The sequence below is a fragment of the Hyla sarda genome, chromosome 1, assembly GCF_029499605.1.
Source record: "Hyla sarda isolate aHylSar1 chromosome 1, aHylSar1.hap1, whole genome shotgun sequence".
Lineage (NCBI taxonomy): Eukaryota > Metazoa > Chordata > Amphibia > Anura > Hylidae > Hyla > Hyla sarda.
In genome coordinates, this window is record NC_079189.1 from 548,039,651 (window position 1) to 548,061,971 (window position 22,321).

The 22,321-nt window shown below is 43.1% G+C and overlaps 1 protein-coding gene across 4 annotated transcripts in view; it reads left to right on the plus strand.

Annotated features, from left to right (window-relative positions):
* The window catches only part of SERINC5 (serine incorporator 5), a 70,508-nt gene that overhangs the window by 43,185 nt on the left and 5,002 nt on the right, over positions 1–22,321 (plus strand). For all 4 annotated transcript variants that reach the window (XM_056541579.1, XM_056541583.1, XM_056541581.1 and 1 more), the window contains exons 4-9: positions 249–331; positions 3,944–4,037; positions 5,043–5,263; positions 7,158–7,253; positions 14,689–14,815; positions 15,443–15,509. In XM_056541579.1, the coding sequence (XP_056397554.1) occupies positions 249–331; positions 3,944–4,037; positions 5,043–5,263; positions 7,158–7,253; positions 14,689–14,815; positions 15,443–15,509 (688 nt within the window). The remainder of the gene's footprint in view (positions 1–248; positions 332–3,943; positions 4,038–5,042; positions 5,264–7,157; positions 7,254–14,688; positions 14,816–15,442; positions 15,510–22,321) is intronic.

The window sequence follows — 22,321 nt, forward strand, 5'->3', positions numbered from 1 at the left end:
AGAGAGCACTGTTGTCACACAGAAAAGAACAACTCAACTTCAGCAGCTGATAACTACTGGAAGGATTAACATTTTTTAATAGAAGTAATTTTCAAATCTGTTTAACTTTCTCTAGCCAGCCACAATACATTTTAGTAGTTTCAAGTTCTTTCAATAAGTGAAACCAAATAGTAGATGCAGAATGTCATATATTTCCTTCCATAACATATTTTCCAGGTGATGTAACCATCTCATTTTTATCTTTGCAGCTTCTGGTTTTTCAAGTTTTTGATCCTCATAGGGATGTGTTCTGGAGCGTTCTTCATTCCTGATCAAGACACTTTTCTCTCTGGTAGGATTCTTATCATCTTATGTCTATAGTCTGAGGCACTGTTTCCCAACCAGGGTGCCTCCAGCTGTTGAAAAAGTACAACTCTTAGCATGCCCGGACAGCCAAAGGCTGTCCGGGCATGCTGGGAGTTGTAGTTTAGCAACAGCTGGAGGCACCCTGGTTGGGAGAAGCTGGTCTGAGCAGTAACAACAGTTTATCCATCAACTACACAGGGCTAGTTTGTAGTCTGTTACCATGGAGACACATAGGTTTGCATAGTAACTGGACACACAAAGGATTCAAAAATGTAAAGCCTATGTACAATATTGCTTCATTATCAATACCAAGGGATAATAAAAGAATAGGTAAAAATGAGGCAAGTTCACATGTAATGTATATGTTCTTAAAAAGAATAAAAACTGGGATGACCCAAGTCCAAAGCTGTTCTTTGGATTTACTGAACAGCAAAGTAAAAATTGTTAAAACCCCATATCATCCTAACCCCCTGTATCCATTAATATTTAGATTTCTGTATAGGAGAAGTTTACCAGGATCCCAAAAATACACAATGGCAATTCAAAGGTTTACGTACAGACAGCAACAGAAGTTAGGCATCGTCATGGCAGTGGGCCAAGCAAATAATGTTATTATAGGGCATTATGACTTAAGAAACATTATTGTCTTTACACCCAAAGCATCAATTTGTTTGGCACCTCCATTACAGAAGGGCATCTGCTCTACGTATTCTGTCCTCCCCGACTATGTAGAAAATAGCAGGTTTTTTATTTTACATTATAACTGTATTGGTGAAAGGAAATGTATGCTAGGTACTGCACGTAATCCTGATATAACAGAGAACAGTTTTTCACTAACTCTACATCATTTTATATAAGATATATTTTCACATAAATATATACAGTGGGCCAAAAAAGTATTTAGTCAGCCACCAATTGTGCAAGTTCTCCCACTTAAAAAGATGAGAGAGGCCTGTAATTTCCATCATAGGTATACCTCAACTATGAGAGACATAAGGAGAAAAAATAATCTGTAAAATCACATTGTCTGATTTTATTTGCAAATTATGGTGTTAAATAAGTATTTGGTCAATAACAAAAGTTCATCTCAATACTTTGTTATATACCCTTGGCAATGACAGAGGTCAAACGTTTTCTGTAAATCTTCACAAGGTTTTCACACGCTGTTGCTGGTATTTTGGCCCATTTCTCCACGCAGATCTCCTCTAGAGCAGTAATGTTTTGGGGCTCTCGCTGGGCAACACAGACTTTCAACTCCATCCAAAGTTTTTCTGTGGGGTTGAGATCTGGAGACTGGCTCGGCCACTTCAGGACCTTGAAATGCTTCTTATAAAGCCACTCCTTCATTGCCCAGGCAGTGTGTTTGGGATCATTCTCATGCTGAAAGACCCGACCACATTTCATCTTCAATGCCCTTGCTGATGGAAGGAGGTTTTCACTCAAAATCTTTCAAATTCAAAATCTTTGCAACCTTCAGACAGGCGCTGGCTTAAGCAGGGGGACACGTCTGGCACTGCATGATTTGAATCCCTGGCGGAGTAATTTGTTACTGATGGTAGTCTTTGTTACTTTGGTCCCAGCTCTCTGCAGGTCATTCACTAGGTCCCCCCGTGTGGTTCTGGGATTTTTGCTCACTGTTCTTGTGATCATTTTGACACCATGGGGAGAGATCTTGCATGGAGCCCCAGATCGAGGAGGATTATCAGTGGTCTTGTATGTCTTCCATTTTCTAATAATTGCTCCCACAATTGATTTCTTCACACCAAGCTGCTTGCCTATTGCAGATTCAGTCTTCCCAGTGTGGTGCAGGTCTACAATTTTGTTTCTGGTGTCCTTCGACAGCTCTTTGGTCTTGGGCATAGTGGAGTTTGGAGTGTGACTGTTTGATGTTATGGACAGGTGTCTTTTATACTGATACCAAGCTCAAACAGGTGTCATTAATACAGGTAACGAGTGGAGGACAGAGGAGACTCTTAAAGAAGTTGTTACAGGTCTGTGAGAGCCAGAAATCTTGCTTGTTTGCAGGTGACCAAATACTTATTTTCCACCATAATTTGAAAATAAATTCTTTAAAAATCTGACAATGGAATTTTATGGATTTTTTTCTCATTATGTCTCTCTTAGTCATCAGGAGCATGCCCAGGCACTGTAGGGAGGTCATACGGGCACGTAGAGGCCACACACACTACTGAGCCTCATTTTGACTTGTTTTAAGGACATTACATCAAAGTTGGATCAACCTGTAGTGTGGTTTTCCACTTTGATTTTGAGTGTGACTCCATATCCAGACCTCCATGGGATGATAAATTTGATTTCCATTGATAATTTTTGTGTGATTTTGTTGTCCGCACATTCAACTATGTAAAGATGAAAGTATTTCATACGATTAGTTCAGTCATTCCTTCAGATCTAGGATGTGTTATCTTAGCGTTCCCTTTATTTTTTTTGAGCAGTGTATATATATATATATATATATATATATATATATATATATATATCTACATCTACAATGTCACAGCAAGATATGTGTATTGCATAATTTCCCCCCACTGTTTTGGACAAGCATAAAAGCAGTTAAGAAATCTGCGTGGTTTATAGCTATGTGTCTCTGTTCCTCTTTGTTGTGGCAGATGTTTTTTCCACTGTGTAACATAGAATAAACCCATACGAGCCATTCTACAGAATAATCTCTATTTCACTATTTGTATTTACTATACAAGAATAGGATAGTGGAGCTTGTGCTCCCAATGTATATCCTGAATGTAACCGTAGATTCTAATTATGAGATGACTTTCCAGCTTTACTGTACATACTGGGAAACAGCAAAGTGATCCAAACCGGAAGCAAAAGCTGTTTTTGGCTTCTCTGGTCTTCACCGTGAAAGCTGGAATATTTTAAGATTTCTTATGTAGAGAGTAACCCAAAAAAAATACCATAAAAAACCTCTGGGAAATAGTTTTTTTTTATTTTTTATATATGTTTAAAAAAGAACATTATTTTTGTTATTTTCTGATTAATGGTGTAGTCACATGTACAGTATCCTGCTCATATTTGGTGCTGTTGATTTTGAAGTTGCACATTTGATGCATTGCCATTTAGTTTACACTGAAATCTGTCTCTAGAACCTTTATTTATCTCACAAACACCTTTTATCTATTACTCACTAGATTTGTCATTCTGAGCTTTGCAGGGAGTGTGTCGTCGCTCTGCATGACTCATCTCTCCCCCCCCCCCCTGCCCCCCCCCCCCCCCCCCAGAGTGCTGCATCTCTTTATCCAATCACTGCAGACTGCTTTGTAACCCCCCACCTCCCTGATGCAGTCTGATAGGACAGGAGTATACACTAAGGAGTGCTGCCCTCACTTACTGGACTTTGTCCATGCTTGTGGACAAAGATGATGCTGCAACTGCACATGATTGTGTTCTGGATGATATGGGGTGTTTTGTATAAGCCATGGTTTCTATAAAAAAGGAAATAAAATTTTCTTATGAAGTATAATGGAAAGGTTAATGTTTTGCTAAGATGCACAACATAGAAACGTTTTTGAATCTGACAGTGCCTGTTTAAGTATCTCTGAACCTTTGATATTTTTTGCAGTGTGGCGTCTCATCGGAGCAGTGTTTGGCTTCGCGTTCCTGATCATCCAGCTCATGCTTTTGGTGGAGTTTGCTCACAAATGGAATAAAAATTGGTATGTTATTATTTATTGGTTACAATACTCTTTGACTCAGTTTACACTAGTGTCATAGCCTCCATCATTAATCATTTTATAAAGAAAAAAATGGCATAGAGGGCCATGAAAAGGCAATGAAAATTGGTGATTTTCCTGGAACATATTTATAGGGGGCAGTATACTGAGTAAGAGACAGAAAAAAAATTATATTTGAGTAGTATATAGGGGTAAAATTGGTCTGTTTATAGTATGTGTGTTTATAGTATGTGTGTATTTATGATTAAAATATTCCTCCTTGTATACTGGTAATATTGGTCTCAGTATACAGGATTTGGTCAGTTACAGTATGATGGCAATATGTATGGTGATTTTTTGTTCTCATATACTGGTAATATTGATCTTGGTATATTGGGATTTGTTTGGTAACAGAATGACAATGATATATGTGGCGATGTCCTCGCTCCTTGTATAGCAGTATTATTTGGTAACAATAGGACTATTATTTAGCAGTATACTATCCTATATAGATGAGTGTTTTTGAAGAGGCAAATTATCTGTAGGCTGATTTTTTTTTAGTATACTGTATGTCAAAGTGCAAGTAGGATTATGGGGTTGGTTGGATTTAACCTTTTGCTATAAGGGCTCAGTCTTTTCTAGTTACACCCCTACCATGAGCCACAGCAGAACTGTGAAAAGCCTGATGGTGAATTACCACAGTCTTGGCATAGATCTGTACAATCTGCACAGCAAACTGTTTTCCAAACTAGCCATGAATCATGTTAGAAGCACATGTGGTCTTACTGCATGGTTCTCCACTGCACACCGCACTACCCCAGTGTTTGGGCTCACCTCTTGGTTTCAGTGACCTCTATTTCTCTTTGACAGGTTTTGCCAATGTTCACAACATGGGACACTGGTCCATGTGCATCTGCAATTGATTTATTTAACATATTTACCGATAAATGTTTATGTTCTTGAATATTTCACTAACCAACATACTGGTAAACCACTTTCCTCTTTCAGGACTGCAGGAGCAAAGCACAATAAGCTCTGGGGTGGAGCCTTGTCAATCGTCATTCTAATTCTATACACTGTAGCGGTTGGAGCTTTTGCCTTGTTAGTATGGCTTTATACTGACCTTGCAATGACCGAACACTGCCTGCTCAACAAAATCTTGCTTGGTGTCAACTTTGGTCTGTGCGTCCTCTTAGTCCTAGTGTCTATACTGCCCTGTGTACTAAAAAGTAAGTATAAATGAGACAAGATCTGAAATCAACCTTGTATTCAGCTCATGTAAAGCACTGTGTGGGATTTTCGTCTTACCTTGGCTTAAGATATACTATACAAAGACCTACCCTACAATCTACTCTGCAGTCTAGTCTCGTGGTCAGCTGACCTCTGGGACCCCTCATGATTTCCAGTACGGGCCCCACCTCTCCTTGTGAATGGAGCGGTGTGTCTGCACACAAACCCATACATTCTCCATAGCATCGCCTGAGATACACAAGTGCTGTATCTACAGCGCTCCCATAGATGGTGCATGTACGGTGTGCCAAAATAGCGCTCCATGCACACGGAGCATGGAGAGTTGGGGCCCCATTCTGGAGATCATGGGGATCACAAAGGTCAGCACCCTATGGGACTAGGCTGCTTCGTCCAAGTAGAGTAGGTCTTTGTAGGTTGGAATCCCACCCCCCAATAGGGGATAGGTTTTAAAGTAGTGGTGCACCCATTGCCAGTGAATGACGTATGGTGCCTTTATTCTGGCATAGACCTTTTTGTCATACTTCCGACAATCCTTTCTCTTCTGCCAACCTGTGGCACAGAAACACAAGGTTACCTACTGGCAGGCAGTGACTGACTGCACGTATGTAACTACTGTATGAGCAGAAGGGAGGCAGAAAGTATACAGCAGCTGCTTTATTTTAGTGATGCAATGTCATTGTCACTGGGTTAGGCAGGTGGCCGGCACTGTTTTAGGTATTGACTGGCTGTGCACTGTGTAAAGTGAATGGTACTGTATAAGCTGTGTTTCCCAACCAGTGTGCCTGTTGCAAAACTACAACTCCTAGCATGCTTGGGCAAGTTCAGAATTGTAGTTTTGAAACAGGTGGAGGCACACTGGTTAGGAAAAACTGGTATAAAGGCATTTGTGTCATAGGACTGGTGCACTATGGCTGACTCTTAGTGAATAGCATTGTAAAACATCATTAAAGGGTTCATCCAGGAATTTTTTATTTTTTTTATATATATACGGTATATCAACTGGCTCTAGAAAGTTAAACAGATTTGTAAATGACTTCTATTAAAAATCTTAATTCTTTTAGTACTTATTTGCTGCTGAAGTTGAGTTGTTCTTGTCTTTCTTAGTGCTCTCTGATGACACCTGTCTCAGGAACTGTAGAAGCAAATCCCCACAGCAAACCTCTTCTACTCTGTGCAGTTCCCGAGACAGACAGAGATGTCAGCAGAGAGCACTGTTGCCAGACAGAAAAGAACAACTCAACTTCAGCAGCTGATAATTATTGAAAGGATTAAGATTATTTTTATGGAAGTAATTTAACTTTCTGGAGCTAGTTGATATAAAAAAAATAAAAAAAATTTTTCCTGCAATACCCCTTTAAGCAGCTGCAGACACTGGTGTTAAAAGGAAGATGGGAAAGTGATGTCCAGTGTTTTAGACAGTTTGGTTCTAAAAAAATAAAATAAATGGTTCTGCAGCAGCCGAGGAATGTATTATAACAAATAATGGACTTGTGAAGAGTAACAGAAGTCCCCTAAGTCTTCTATGACTTGCCTGTAGTCTTGTGCTTGTATTAATGACCTGTAATATTCTTATACATCAGTATTTCCCAACCAGGGTGCCTCCAGCTGTTGCAAAACTACAACTCCCAGCACTAAGGATGTCCGGGCATGCTGGGAGTTGTAGTTTTGCAACAGCTGGAGGCACCCTGGTTGTTAAACACTGTTAAACATAGTCTAGTTATTACCTAGTTAAACTACTTTTTTTTTTTTTATTACATATTGACCTGTTCATAGTTTTCTTTCTCAATTTTCCCTTATACAAAGTATCAACACTGTAGCCCAAACCTGGATTAGGAATTTGAATTCATGCCTCTGTTCTCATTGTATTTTCAGATCACCCTCAGTCTGGCTTGCTGCAGGCAGCAATCATCAGCTGCTATGTCATGTATCTCACCTTCTCGTCCTTTTCTAACAAGCCTCCAGATTACAGTAAGTTCTGCCATCACCACCAACTTGTATAAATGGAATAAATCCAGTGGTATTTCTGGGGTTCTCGATTCTCTTATCCAGGATTAGAAAAACTGCAGATTTTTTTTAAATAAAAAAAACAGCACCACACTTTTTCTCCAGGTTGTTTATGGTATTGCTCTTTAGTTCTATTACATTTAATTGAATGGAGCTAAGTTGTAATGCCACACACAACAGGTGTAGTGCTGCTTATCGAAGAAATCAGCTCTGTTTTTCTATTGCTGGAAAACCCATTTAAAGGTTTAGCTTCTGTATTTGGCTTACAGGTCCATTTGTTATGCTGCTCCCTCATTCTGACATCCACTGCTCAGGAAGGGGCATGTTCAAGGATAGCACTGATCCAGCTCTAACTCACCATGCATTAATTTCCCCCCAGAGTCTTTTCTGTGCTGGATCCCTTCATCTAATCACTGTAGTCTGCTTTGTAACCCCGTCCTCTGTTCTTCAGACATGAGTCTGATAGGACAAGAGTGAGCACAGAGGAGTGCTAGCCCCACCCATTACTTACAGGACTTTGTCCCGGCTTGTGATTCAGCTGGGACAAAGATGATGCTACAGCCAAACAGCATTATGTTCTGGCAGGGGTCAAGTCCTGGGAAAAAAGTATGTGAACTCACCCAAGATTTCCACTCAAGGGCTGGTCCTGCTAATGGGAACAATGTTCCTGCTGTTGAAAAAGTGCAGGAACTCAGTTCCCATCCGTTCCTGCAGGACTTGAGCCCTGTGTTCTGGATGGTATGGGGACCCTTAGTGGTCTTTTTATAAGCCATGATTTCTATAAAATGGAGATAAAAAATTTTAATGAAGAATATTAAAAAGACTAATGATTTGCCAAGATGTAAAACATAAAAGGATTCTGACGGTGCCCATTTATAGCTGATGTGCCCATTTATATTCTGACAGTGCTCATTTATAGCTGATGTGCCCATTTATATTCTGACAGTGCCCATTTATAGCTGATGTGCCCATTTATATTCTGACAGTGCTAATTTATAGCTGATGTGTCCATTTATATTCTGACAGTGCTCATTTATAGCTGATGTGCTCATTTATAGCTGATGTGCCCATTTATATTCTGACAGTGCCCATTTATAGACTAGACTCAGCACCTATCCTCAGGACGGGGGCAGATTTGGTCTCATTTCTAGGGTCACCCACTGATTATGAGAACGGGGGCCCTGTGTTTATACTGGATGCTGGCATAGGCTATCTTTGTTAGGACCCAGCCAGGATCCAAAATGTGATCAATGAGGGTCCCAGCAGTTAGACTCCCACCAAAAAGATGGTCATCACCTATCCTGCAGATAGTTGATGAATCTCCTTAGTGGTAAAACCCACTTAATTTATTTCGTAATAAGCTTTAAATGGAATTTAAAGGGAACCTGTTGCATTGAAAAGGCAGTCCTTTCTGCGGGCATCATGTTCTAGAGGAGAAGGAACATATGAGATTTATACATAGCTTTATGGGAAAAGATTCAGTATAACGTGGTATTTTATTGATTTATACCTTGGGTATATGCTGCTGCCACTAGGAGGCTTGACACTAGAAAACAAGAAAAGTCGGCCCCTCCCAGCAGGATATACCCGCCCACAGGCACAGAGCTAATCAGTTTTAGCTTAGTGTCAGTAGGAGGCAGACACAGATCTGGAGCTTTCCAGACCCCGGTCGCTTATTTTTCTTATTTTTGAGTTTAGGGATGTTTATTTCTCTCACTTTTTAAGGTGGGGTCTCAGGAACATAGTGTTCACTGTTTCCCCATTTGCGAAGAAGGGGCACAGGCATCGAGTTATGCACAGTCAACCCCTTCTCGCCACCGGTTAGCACCTGGGGTTGTAGCTCTGGGTCCGGGTCCCCCTACCTTCCCTTCTAGTCTCGCTCTTTCAGCCCGGCATGATGCAGGTGTTTACTAGCTGACTGAAGACTTCATTAGGTAAGTTTTCTAAGGACATTGTGAGTATTTCTCTTCCTTTCTTTTCAGGTTTCTAGCCCTTCTCAGGATTCTAAACCTCTATTTGGAGCCCACTCCTTTTTATTTACTCTGGGGACAGTCTCCTGCTCGGCCATTTTGAACTTTGGGGACAGAAATAGTGGGTACAGGACATTCTAATATGTGTGTTTATACATTATACATTATTTAGGACATTTTCACAGCCCTGCTCAGCACCTCTCTCTTTTGGCAGCTCTCTTTTCTCCCAGCCGCACTGTCTTTAGTATACACAGCATTCAGGTTTTTTTTTTTTTTTTGATGATGGTGTTCTCCTCACGGAGTTTAGCTCCGTCCACTCCCCACTGGTGGGAATTCCGGCCCTATAGCGCTTCAGCGCACGTATTGGGGGTTTGGTTAACAACCTATCGGCGCGGTGCACGCGCTGCAGGGGTCATTTGAACCAATGAGGGCCCGACTGGTAATGGTCCTGCCTTCTCATGGGAGGGGATTTCTCATTAGGCTAGTCTCTCTCTCTCTCTCTCTCTCTCTCTCTCTCTCTCTCTCTCTCTCTCTCTCTCTCTCTCTCTCTCTCTCTCTCTCTCTCTCTCTCTCTCTCTCTCTCTACCATCTCTACCATCTCTACCATCTCTACCATCTCTACCATCTCTACCATCTCTCTTATCTCTCTATCTCTCTCTCTCATCTCTATAATCTCTCTCTTTGTGGTTCTGCTGAACCCACTTGTCCTGCCTGCACCACTGCGTGCCGTGGCCCTCCTGGTATATCTTCCCAGGACGTTCCACCAAAACCTGTGGGCTCTGCTCTCCCTCCGGAATGGGTGTCTCTCCCAGTCTATTTTTGACCTGGCGCAGGTCCCCCGTTCCGTGGTGACTGCATTGAAGGTCCTTCTTACGCCAGCCCTCCAGGGGGGCTCGCTCTCCTTCTCCTTATGTTAGGCGCTCTCACAAGCACCTTAAGGAATTCTCCTCTGGCTTGTCTCCAGAGTCCGGAAGCCGGAATAGGCCCTCTCCTCATAGGTTTCACTCCTCTTCCCCGACACCCCGAAAACGCCCCTTTCACTCTCCTGGTCACCCCCCTCATTTTCCTGGCTGCCATCCTAGTTCTTCAGATCTGCGTACCAGGTCCGTTTCGCCTTCATCCAAGGCTGCCTCCACCCGCTATCACTCTCCTGGGGCACTGGAAGATGAGGTGTCAGGTTCTCCCTCTGACTTGGACCGGTATGTCCAACATGGTAGACAACTTGGCCATTAGGGGCACCTTTCACCTAGAGGACCCAGGAACTTCGGACCCAGCTCCAGAAGTTTCCTTTCACTGCTCCCATCCCTCTCCTAAGGTTTTCATCTCTCATGCTGAAATTGACACCTTACTGGAAACAGCATGGAAGCATCCTGACCAGCGCTTTTTAAGGGACTAAGAAGGTTCAGGCATCGTTTCCTTTTGCCCAGGACCTCATTGCATGATGAACATCTCCACCAACCGTGGATCCTCCGGTTTCCCGCCTGTCAAAGGTGACTTCTCTGCCTTTGGCGGATGCAGCATCCTTTAAGGACCTGGCAGACAAGAGGATTGAAAATTTAGCAAAATTCACCTTTGGCCTCAGGTAATCTAGTGGCACTTTGTCGTTCCATGTGGCTCAAGGCCTGGGACGCTGATGCTGCTTCCAAGAAATCTCTCACTGAGCTTCCTTTACTGGTCTCGACTTTTTGGAAAATGCCTGGATGAAATTTTTTCTCAGAGGCGACTGGAGGTAAGAGCTTCTTATAACCACAGAATAAGTCTCGCCGTACCGACTCCCGAAGGAAGTTGCCCTCCTTTCGGTCCTATGGCTCGAGTAGGGCGACTAGACAGGCAAAAGAAGGCTTCTTTCAAGACCCATCCTTCCTGGAAATCGGATAACCGTTCCAGCCATTTGGCGGCCAAGTCGGGCATCCGTAAGCCTCCCTCTGCCTGAAGGGACGCCCCCACCTGAAAATTCTTCTTGGGTGGGAGGGCATTTGTCCCTTTTCTGGGATGTTTGGTCCGCCCATGTGCAGAACTCTTGGGTCCAAGATTTTGTTTCCAACGGCTATCGGATCGAGTTTGCTTCTTTTCCAAGGGATCGCTTTTTTGATTTTTCATTCTCAGTCTCACTCTTCAGACCTTGTCCCGTTTCGGCTGGGTGATCTATCAGTACAAGTCCAACCTGACTCCCACCCAGTCTCTAATCTTCCTGGGACTCCAGTTTGACACGGCAACCGTCCGGATTCGGCTTCCGCAAAACAAGCGCCTTGCCCTTTTATCAGGAGTTCAGATTCTCCGGCGTCATGTTCCAGTTTCCATTCGGTTCTGCATGGAAGTCCTTGGTCGGATGGTGGCGGCCATGGAAGCCGTTCCTTTCGCCAAGTTTCATTATCGCCCTCTTCAAATTTTTCTTCTGTCCCAGTGGGACAAGTCTCTTCTATCCCTCGATCACAGGATCATTCTTCCTTCCAAAACTCGCCAGTCCCTCCTGTGGTGACTTCGGTCCCCTCTTCTTCGTCAGGGGTGATCTTTTCTGCCCCTCCACGGGCAAGTCATCACAACGGATGCCAGTCTCAGCGTTTGGGGAGGAGTCTTCAGGCTCTTCTCCCTATTAACATCCTGGAACTCAGGGCAATCTACCTTTGCCTCTGCCATTGGGAGCGCCTTCTCCAGGACCATTCTGTTCATGTCAAGTTGGACAACTCCACAGCTGGGGCGTATATCAATCTCCAGGGCGGCACACGCAGCTCAGCGGTGATGGACGAGGTCTCAAAGATCCTTCTCTGGGCGTAGCTCAGAGTTCCCTCCATCTCGGTGAAAAATTAGGAGGCGGACTTTCTCAGCCGCTCCTCAGCCAACCCAGGCGAGTGGTCTCTTCATCCAGAGATGTTTGGTGGGGCACCCCGGACATGGACCTGTTTGCGTCCTACCACAACCAGAAAGTTCCTTGCTTTGTGGCGAAGTCCCGGGATCCCTTGGCCCTAGCCGTGGACGCCCTGATGATTCCCTGGTCGCACTTCACCCTCCCCTATCTCTTCCCTCCTCTTCCTCTCCTTCCCAGGGAAGCTCAAAGTGGAGGGTGTTCCCGCCATTCTTGTGGCTCTGGACTGGCCCAGGCGGGTGTGGTACACCGACGTGGTTCGTCTAGTGGATGAAGTGCCACTGCGCCTCCCAGTTCGTTCCGACCTGCTCTCTCAGGGTCCCCTTTGCCACCCCAATTTACAGTCGCTGCATTTGACAGTGTGGCGGTTGAGGCTGCGGTTCTGAGGGCCAGGGGGTTCTCTCCCCAAGTAGTTTGCACTATGATCAAGGTGCGCAAGCCCTCCTCTGTGAAGATTTACCACCGTACTTGGCGGTCTTATTTTCGTTGGTGTGAATCTCACTCCTTTTCTCCAGTTACGTTCTCTCTCCCGCGACTTCTTTCCTTTTTACAGTCGGGGCTGGAACAACGCTTGGCTCTTAGTTCCCTTAAGGGACAAGTTTTGGCTCTCTCCATTCTCTTTCAGCGTCCCCTGGCGTCTGATCCTCACATACACACTTTTCTACAAGGTGCGGCTCATGCGGCCCCACCTTACAGATCCCCTACTCCCCCTTGGGGTCTAAATCTGGTTCTTAGCGCCCTGCAGGGTATTCCCTTCGAACCTCTCAGGGACGTTTCTCTTAGTCTCCTTTCCTGGAAAGTGGCCTTCCTCATTGCGGTCACTTCTATTAGGAGGGGTTCGGAGCTGGCAGCCCTCTCCTGCCACTCTTCCTACCTGGTCTTACACCAGGACAAGGTTTTTCATCCGGTTCCATCCCTTTTACCTAAGGTGGTAGCCGCCTTTCACCTAAATGAGGACATCGTCTTTCCATCTTTTGTCCTGCTCCGTCTCATCCCAGGGAACGTTTGCTCCATGGGCTTGATGCGGTACGGCTGTTCAGATTTACCTCTCAGTCACTTCTTCCTTTTGCCAGTGTGACTCCTTCTTTGTGTGTATGGAGGGTCATCGTAAGGGGCTTCCTGCTTCGAAGGCAACCATTTCACAGTGGATCCGTTCTGCCATTTCGGAAGCTTACTGCTGCAAGGGGAAGACTCCTCCTTTCAGGGTCTCAGCTCATTCCACTCGTTCTGTTGGAGCCTCCTGGGCTCTCCGCAACAGGGCTTCAGCCTTGCAAATTTGTAAGGCGGCCACCTGGTCGTCTTTACACACTTTTACGAAATTCTACCTGGTACATATCTTTGCATCAGTTGATGCTAGTCTGGGTCGCAAGGTGTTGCAGGCGGCGGTGGTCCAGCCTTCCACCTAAGTTAAAAAACTTTTACCCACCCCGGGGACTGCTTTGGTACGTTCCATGGTCTGTGTCCCCCAATGGAGCCGACTGAGAAAAGTAGATTTTTTTTTATGCTTACCATAAAATCTCTTTCTCAGAGGATCCATTGGGGAACACAGCACCCACCCATTTATTCTGGTGTTCCTGGTTAAGTTACCTGTCCAAGGGTATTTTAGTTAATTTTTATTCTGTGGCTTCCTCGGACAATTACTGATCCTCCCCTACTGCTCTGGGACTAAACTGATTAGCCCAGCTGCCTGTGGGCGGGTATATCCTACTGGGAGGGGCGACTTTTCTTGTTTCCTAGTGTCAAGCCTCCTAGTGACAGCAGCAGCATAAAAAAATCTACTTTTTTCGCACCTTAGTAGAGCAGCGGTCACCAGATGAAACGTCACACTAAATATATATGAGACATCAGAGAAAAAGGCAGCATTGTAGCCCAGGGACAGGCAGCTGCTTTATATATTACTGGGATTTAATGATGTGTTAGAAGTGTAAAGCCCTCCAGTACCATATTGGCAGCTAGATCTGAAGCAAGTACTTGTTTCCATTAATACATTTATATAGGGGTTTAAAAGCAAGAGCCCATACTTAACATTTTTTATTTTGGTTACTGAAATATAGGAAAAATATATACACAAGTGACAAGTGGAAAAATATCCTGTTTTCCCTGTTAATCAAAATATATACTCATTTATAAAAAATAAATAGATAAATATATATATATATATATATATATATATATATATATATATAAAATTTATTTTTTTGCGTGTATTTACACATATATTTGTGTGTATATATTTATATATATAATATATGAAAATATAAATGTGGGGGCTCTGGGCGATAGCAGCCATTAGCAGCCGATAGCAGCTGGATAAGCACTTTATTAGGGTGTATTGGGTCACTGCTATTCCGACCATTTGGGCTTTTAACTAATTACATTTTGTAGAAGATTGCAGATATATTGTGGATTATAAACTCATAGGACAGTGGTCTCTAATTTTTGGACCTCCAGATGTTGCAAAACTTTAACTTAGGACAAGTTGATGATAGTTTAGACTGCGGCTCTTTATACTGTGTATTCTACATGTCCTTTCACCATGTTAATTCAGTTTTTCTCTATTCTAAAGTTCTGGATGATGCTGGAAACAACGTCACGGTGTGTGTACCCAGCTTTACTAATGGAATAAGCCAGGACGAGCGCTGGGTGTCCTTGTTGGGTGCGGCCATTCTGCTCGGCTGCATATTATACTCTTGGTGAGTGAATTTTCTTCCTAACAATTGGGGTAATGTTGCATGGCAGCGCCTGTATGTCAGTGGGAGAACTGATAAAGTCTTCGGAGACAGTTATGCTTCCTTGCTCAGCATACGTGTCAGGGTTGAAGCCTCCATTTATATTAGGTAGCTGGCATGTCCAACCAGAATCGGCAGGTTTGCATACCTAAAGCATATGGCTACCTTATCATACTGACTTATAACCATCTTTCTCTACAGGAAGCTTATGGCCTATTTCAGTGGTCTCCCTCCCCCCCCCAGATGTTGCAAAACTACAACCCCCAGCTGTCCGGGCATGATGGGTGTTGTAGTTTTGCAACATCTGGAGGGCCGCAGTGTGGAGACCCCTGGCCTAATCAGATTGAATGAGACGGTCACACTTCTGCAAGCTATTATTGTGACCAGGTTTCCTACATGTGTTTGTGTGTGTGTTTGTTTGTGTGTGTGTGTGTATATGTGTGTGTGTGTGTGTGTATATATGTATATATATATATATATATATATATATATATATATATATATATATATAATATTATTATTATTCATTTATTTTTAAGACTAAAATTACTACTTTGTTCTCAGCATAAATTGTGTGTTTTCTTGATGCAGTCTGTCCTCTACGACACGATCAAGCTGTGATGCCCTCATGGGAAGATATGGACCACCTGAAGAAGAAGTAAGTATCAAACTTTCCTTTAACTCATAGTTTTTTCCCAAAAAAAATGTCCTGTCATTTGTTACTACATAGTTCATAAGGTTGAAAAAAAGACCAGAGTCCATCAAGTTCAACCTATAACCCTAATAAGTCCCTAATGAGTTGAGTTGATCCAGAGGAAGGCAAAAAACCCTCCCAACTCCAAATTCCTTCCCAACTCCAAATATGACAGTCAGAATAAATCTAAATATTAAGTAGATCCGATACTGTAGATATCATTAGCCGCTGTTCACGCCTTTTTTTTTTTTTGCCATATGTGCCAGGAAAACATCTGATGCATACACAACATCTATAGCTTACACCAAATGGGGGTGCCCTTTTTCACTCGAAAGGTAGGTTCACACGCGACTTATTTTGCTGCTTATTTTCTGCAGCTGATTTTGCTACCAATTGACTTCAATGGGTAGGAAAATATGTAACAGCAAAATGCGCCACATGTGACCCTACCCAAAACGAAAGTGTGTAGTCTGCTGTGCTTTCCTATGCAGAGGAATACAGTAAAAGGGTAGGGCTACACGTAATGGATCCGCAGCATATTTTACAATCCAACGAATACACCCGCCAATATGCCACTCTGAACAGCCACATGAGTGCACTCTGATATCACAGTGTAGATATCACAGATGTACACTGCTCTTTAGCAAGAGCTGGAGGCACAATATGGGTCTGGTCACCGGCAGATCTGCAGCGTTAAATGCGCTGCAGATCCATTACGTGTTACCCTACGCAAAAGGAAACAGTACTGCATGGTATATTTTATTTGTTTTTATTTTTGTGTTTTTTTATTTTTTGTACACTTGGCACAGTATGCAAAAAGTGTATGATGGCATTGGGGTTGGAAATTAACCCAATTAATTATCTAGGCTGGAGGACAAGAGACTACACACACACCGGGGCTATAGTCATTATGTTCTAGTTTATTATAAGAAACCCTTTATATAGGAAAAATATGTGTATAGTGACATATCCAAGTTAATGAGCAGAAAAGCTAATTTTGCTTCAAAGCTGTGCTAGTATAATATTTATAGCATGCTTGTCCTTGCTTCTTATCAGCTCGGCACAACTAGTGGATTCCTCCTTATCCTTCTCTTTACTCCTCACATACATCTCACAAATGTGCACCCTAAGTTCGAGGAAAGGACATAATTTGGATTATTGGAAAATGACAGATGGATCAACCCCACTAAGGCCTCTTTTACATATGTGCGTCTTCAGGTTATTTCCCTCCGGTGCTGCAAAAAATGTGCTGGAGCGAAAATGAAGCCAAAACTGATCCCATTCATTTGGGACCGTTCACAATCATCCGGTGTCTCAGTTATAGATGCCGGATGAGTGAACTCGCCAGACCGGCACAGCCTGGGGAATGCATCTTGCTGCGTTCCCTGTCCGGCGATTACAAAAAATGGGCGCTGGATGATGCACAACTGATACACTTTTGGCATCAGTTGGTATATCAGTTGTGTCAATTTTCCCCCAGTTTCGCCGGAGCCAGACGCCGGATTTATGTAACTCTAGCCTAACCTGAATATATAGGTGGTAAGTGTGGTAAGTCTGAGTAAACTGATGTAATACTTACCCCAATCTGTTTAGCCATTCCCGGGATATAGCACAATCTTACAATATACGAATTAACTGTTAACTGCGCTGGGGGCGGGTCTGAAGACTATCTGCACCTCCAATGCCATTCCGTGGTTCCCGTTCACACCTTCCTGCTCATCAAGCATATGAAGGAGATGGATATTGGTAACTATAGCGGCATGAACAGGATCCAGGGGTCCGTGTCAGGGGTGCTGATAGTCTCTACTGTTTGCTGCCTTAAAACAAATGGATGATCATTTACAAAACCTGAGGTTGTGGTCAGATGGTGTGGTTCCATCGCAGTTCTGTTGCATTTTTTTGCAAACTTTGCCAAAATCATGGCTAAACCGTTGCCAGAGCAGGCTCTGCTCCATGCTGGGAGCAGTAGTACCTGCATTAATAGACAGATCACAACAGGTGTAAGTAGTGACACTCACTGCGATCTGTCTATTAATGCAGGTGCTAAAGCTCTCAGCATGGAGCTGAGTGTGCTCCACGTTGGGAGCAGTAGAACCTGCAGTTAAGGACAGATCACAGCGGGTGTCACTCCTGACACTTGCTGCGATCGTCCTTCCATCCCTACTTTTTTTTTTTTTTTTTTGTACCCAACAAATGTAGAAAAAAAATGGCAAAAAAAATTATTTTGGCTGCTGTTTCTTTAGGTGTAAAAAAAAAAAAAAAAAAAAAAAAAAAAAAAAAAAAAAAAAAACCTAGCCTCACTGCTGAACCGGGCTTTCTATAAGGTTCTTTGGTGACCTCAATGTTGGTTCAGTTGAACCTTGATAGGATCATCCATTGCAGTGTGAATATGAATGCAAAAATATGTCCGTCTTAGCATCTGGTAGAGTCAGCCCTGATATGGCAACAACCCAGAACGCCACTGGCTTTAGTGGAATTGTAGTAAATGTCAGGTTATCTTCTATATACATTCTATAAACAATATGGAGGAGGTGACTTCTATGCTTATTACAAAACGACTCTTCATCCTAGAATTACTGGATAAGAACTTCCCTCTATCAAAAGAAATAGGAGGTGGGAATTCACTTTGTGACATTGAAAGAAGCTTCTATTGTTATATATCTATTTTTTTTTCTAGCATTATAAAAACTGACAAGACTAAAACATGAACTCGTAGACTTCCTGTTTTTTGCAGCTGCTCTTGAAATATTTTTTTAATCTATATATAGTAACCCTTTCATGTGTGGCCCTTGATGGTAATGATGATGATTATCATTATCCAATCATTCAGACAAAATTATGTAGAATATATTTTGGTTATTGTCACTAGGAGCCTTTGACCTGGTGCTGAGCTGCACCAGCACCTCCTCCCTCCCCCTCCCTGCTCTGCATTAGGCTAGGTTTACAGTTTTTTTTCTTCTTCTTACAAAACCCTCCAAAAAGCTCCACCACATTTTTTGGTGGCAAAAATGCAGCAGTCAAATGTTTTCTGAAAGTCTGTAGGGAAGTTTTTTTCACTTTTTTTAGGTGTTTTTTTTTCTCAGTGTTGTAAAATTGCAACATGCTGAGACTATGGTGTCTTTTACCCGTAGTAATCTATGGAAGAAAAATGCCGTCAAAAATGGCATATGGGTTTAGCGTTGACGTTCTTTCTGTTTTTTGTTTTTTTTTTTGTTTTAATTTTAATTACCCACATGATGAAAGAATCACATGACTTGTCATGCGAAAAATGCAAGGAGAAAAACACCAGGAGTAATACCAGGTATTAAAAAAAAAAATAAAAATACAAACACACACACACACACACAAAAACTGCATGTTGTGCAAAGTGCAAAATGACAGGGCAACATTATTTGGTGTTTTTGTTTCAGGAAGAAAAAAAATCACACACAAAAAAAAAAAGTGGAAATCTAGCCTGATTGATATACTGGGCCCTGTATTTCAATCAGTCGAAGTAGAGAAGGGTGGGGGAGGGAGGAGGCCCTGCTGCAGTTCAGCACCACCACTTTGACTATTCAGCTGGTAGCAAAAAGGCCACTTTTGTAACTTTACAAACAGCGATCAGCTGTACACACTAAAGGTCTGGGTAATTGTCTCCCTTTATTTTCAGCAGCAGTTTGTGCTCCGGAGCTGCTCTTCTAGTGGATATAGAAATCTATTCAATGGGTAGAAGCATCTATTAAATGGAGACGTGAAATAATTTTTACATAAATGGCTGTGGATAGTGTGGACGCTGTGGCAAACTTTTGTGGCACAACATTTTCAACAGCAGTTGCATTTGATAGTGGCAGTTTATAGCACAGTTTCCCAACCAGTGTGCCTCCAGCTGTTGCAAAACTACAACTCCCAGCATGCCCGGACAGCCGTTGGCTGTCCGGGCATGCTGGAAGTTGTGGTTTTGCAACAGCTGGAGGCACACTGGTCTAGAAGAATGCATTGAGACACATGTCCAGGAAACTTTTGTTGCGATTTACTAGCAATGCAACAAAACAAAAAGGAGATGTACACAAGTTGCAGATTCATCCCCCTCCATTTGTCACGGTGTAAAACTTGACCGGAATAAGTTTCCTCCTCTAGTCTGTGACATGGTTTCTCTTTGTCCTGAGCGTCTGCCAAATGCACAGAGACCCAGTTTCCTGTGTTGTCTTTCTATTTGCAGTTTCGACACAGATTCCAGAGAAAACCTCCGAGAGATCATGACGTGTTGTTTGCTTTGACCCAGGCTTCATCCTCATATACTAATCTAGTTCTCTAGTACTACAACTATTGTTCTCTAGTACTACAACTATTGTTCTCTAGTACTACAACTATTGTTCTCTAGTACTACAACTATTGTTCTCTAGTACTACTATTGTTACTTCGGTATATGAAACTTTATCCAACAGCAATATTGTATGCCAAGCCATAGGACTAACATGCTCTGCAACATTATAGAACCTAGGACACTGATTCCGACAGAGCTATCTTGCTTTTCAGATGCTTTAAATGTCTCTTTTATGCGCCTAGTATCTGTATTTGGCTTACAAATCCCCCTGTTCTTCTGCTCACTCGTTCTGACATCCACTGCTCAGGATGGGGCGTATCAGAGGCAAGCACTCAGCCCGCCCTTACTCAATATGCATTCACTTCCTCCCTGAGTCTGCTGTGCTCTGCCTCTTCATCCAATCACTGCAGGCTGCTCTGTAACCCCCTCCTCTTCTCCAGTCTGATAGAACAAGGGTGAGCACAGAATAGGTACTAGTCCCGGCCTCACTTCTCAGACTGTGTCCCAGCTGGGACAAAGATGTTGCTGCAGCTGGAGGGAATTATGTTCTGGATGGTATGGGGACCCCCTAGTAGTGTTTTTGATTTCTATAAAAACTAGATAAAACTTTTTTTTTTGTTTAATAGAAAGGGTAATGTTTGGCCAAAATGTACAACATATAAGAATTTACATACCCCCCTCGTGTGTATATGCAGACTGCAGAGCATTGCACCTCACTGTCTGTAGAAGACCCTAGGGTGCAATGCGCTGCAGTCTGCATATTCCCCTTACCTGTATAGGAATGTACATACACACACACTGCTATACACATGGGGGGGGGGTTTATGTGCAGACTGCAGAGCATTGCACCCTGTGGTCTTCTACAGCAGTGGTTCTCAACGTTTTCGGCGACTGTACCCCCAAAAGTATGTCCGTGGGTACCCCTCACATGTAAATTTGCGCGAGGGGTACCCGCAGACAAAAGGCATGTGCTTACCTTTATACTAATGCAATACTTAATCCCCTTGTGCCATTATTCTACCCTCCTTCTTTATCCCCTTGTGCCATTATTCTCCCCTCCATCTTAATCCACTTGTGCCATTATTATCTGATATGGCAAAAGGGAATCAGAGGGAGGGGGGATAATGACACAAGGGGATAAAGATGGAGGTGGGATAATCATTACCCCCCTCCATCTTAATCCCACTGTGCCATAATTCCCCCCTCCCTCTGATCCCCTTTTGCCATCATCCCTCTCTACCCCTCCATCTTAATGCCCTTGTGCCATTTTTCTCTCCCCCCACCCATCCCACTTCCGATCCCCCTGGGCTAAGATATATATATATATATATTATATATATATATATATATATATATATATATATATATATATATATATATATATAACATCTCTCACTCCCATACACTTAGTTTTTACTATTTATTTATTTTTTATATTATCCGGCTTGTTTAGGTACCACTCCCAGGGTCCCGTTCGGCGTCGCACAGAAGAGGGACATCACGCGTCTCCTTAGCAACCACGCAGCACCTGTAATGTAGCCGCGGACGGAGATGCGGCCGCGATACTTTACTGAGAGCTGCTGCATCCATTCCCCGCAATGCGCTGACAAATACTGGCCAATGCATTGGCGGTATTTGTCAGCGCATTGCGTACCCCCGCACAATCGGTGTCGTACCCCACGGGGTATGCGTACCACCGGTTGAGAACCCCTGTTCTACAGACCCTGGGGTGCAATGCTGCTCTGCAGTCTGCACATACCCCCCCCCGCCCCCCACATGTGTATAGCAGTGTGTGTGTGTATGTACATTCCTATACAGGTGGGGGTATGTGCTGAGCATTGCACCCTAGTCTGTACTACTGACAAGGGAGCAATGCTCTGCACATACCCATACCTGTATAGGAATGTACATACACCCAGAAAGGAAAGGGTTACAGAGTAGAGAGGAGTGATTGGCTGACTGCCCAGGCTGGCTCTGGAGACTCAGAGCAGATGAGTGATCACTGTGAGGGAGACAGATAGGCATGCCCCCTCCAGCCAGTAAGATGAAAAAGTAACTGAGCAGCAGATAAATGCCTTTTTCTCTGGATATATAGGTCCTAGACACATACAATTATATGCACACAATCAGGATTAGGTACTGAGTAACATATTTTTTGCACTATGACAGGTATGCTTTAAATGTCCTAAAAACTAAAATTCAAATACCACACCACTGAATACATATGACATAAAGTGGTGTACCAAGCACCCTTGCAAGGGGTATGTTTCAAATATACATGCAGGCTTAAATATAACATAATGCCATGCTCCGATCCAGACAGACAAACATGACCTGTCTTACCACGTTAATGAGAACCAGGTTCACCCATAATCCATCTCCTCCACATTAAACAAGGGCCCAAACAGGCTGGAAAAGCCCGGGTGCAAGTTGGGAAACCAGGTTCAGTTTTCAAGTTGTATAATTGGGTGTC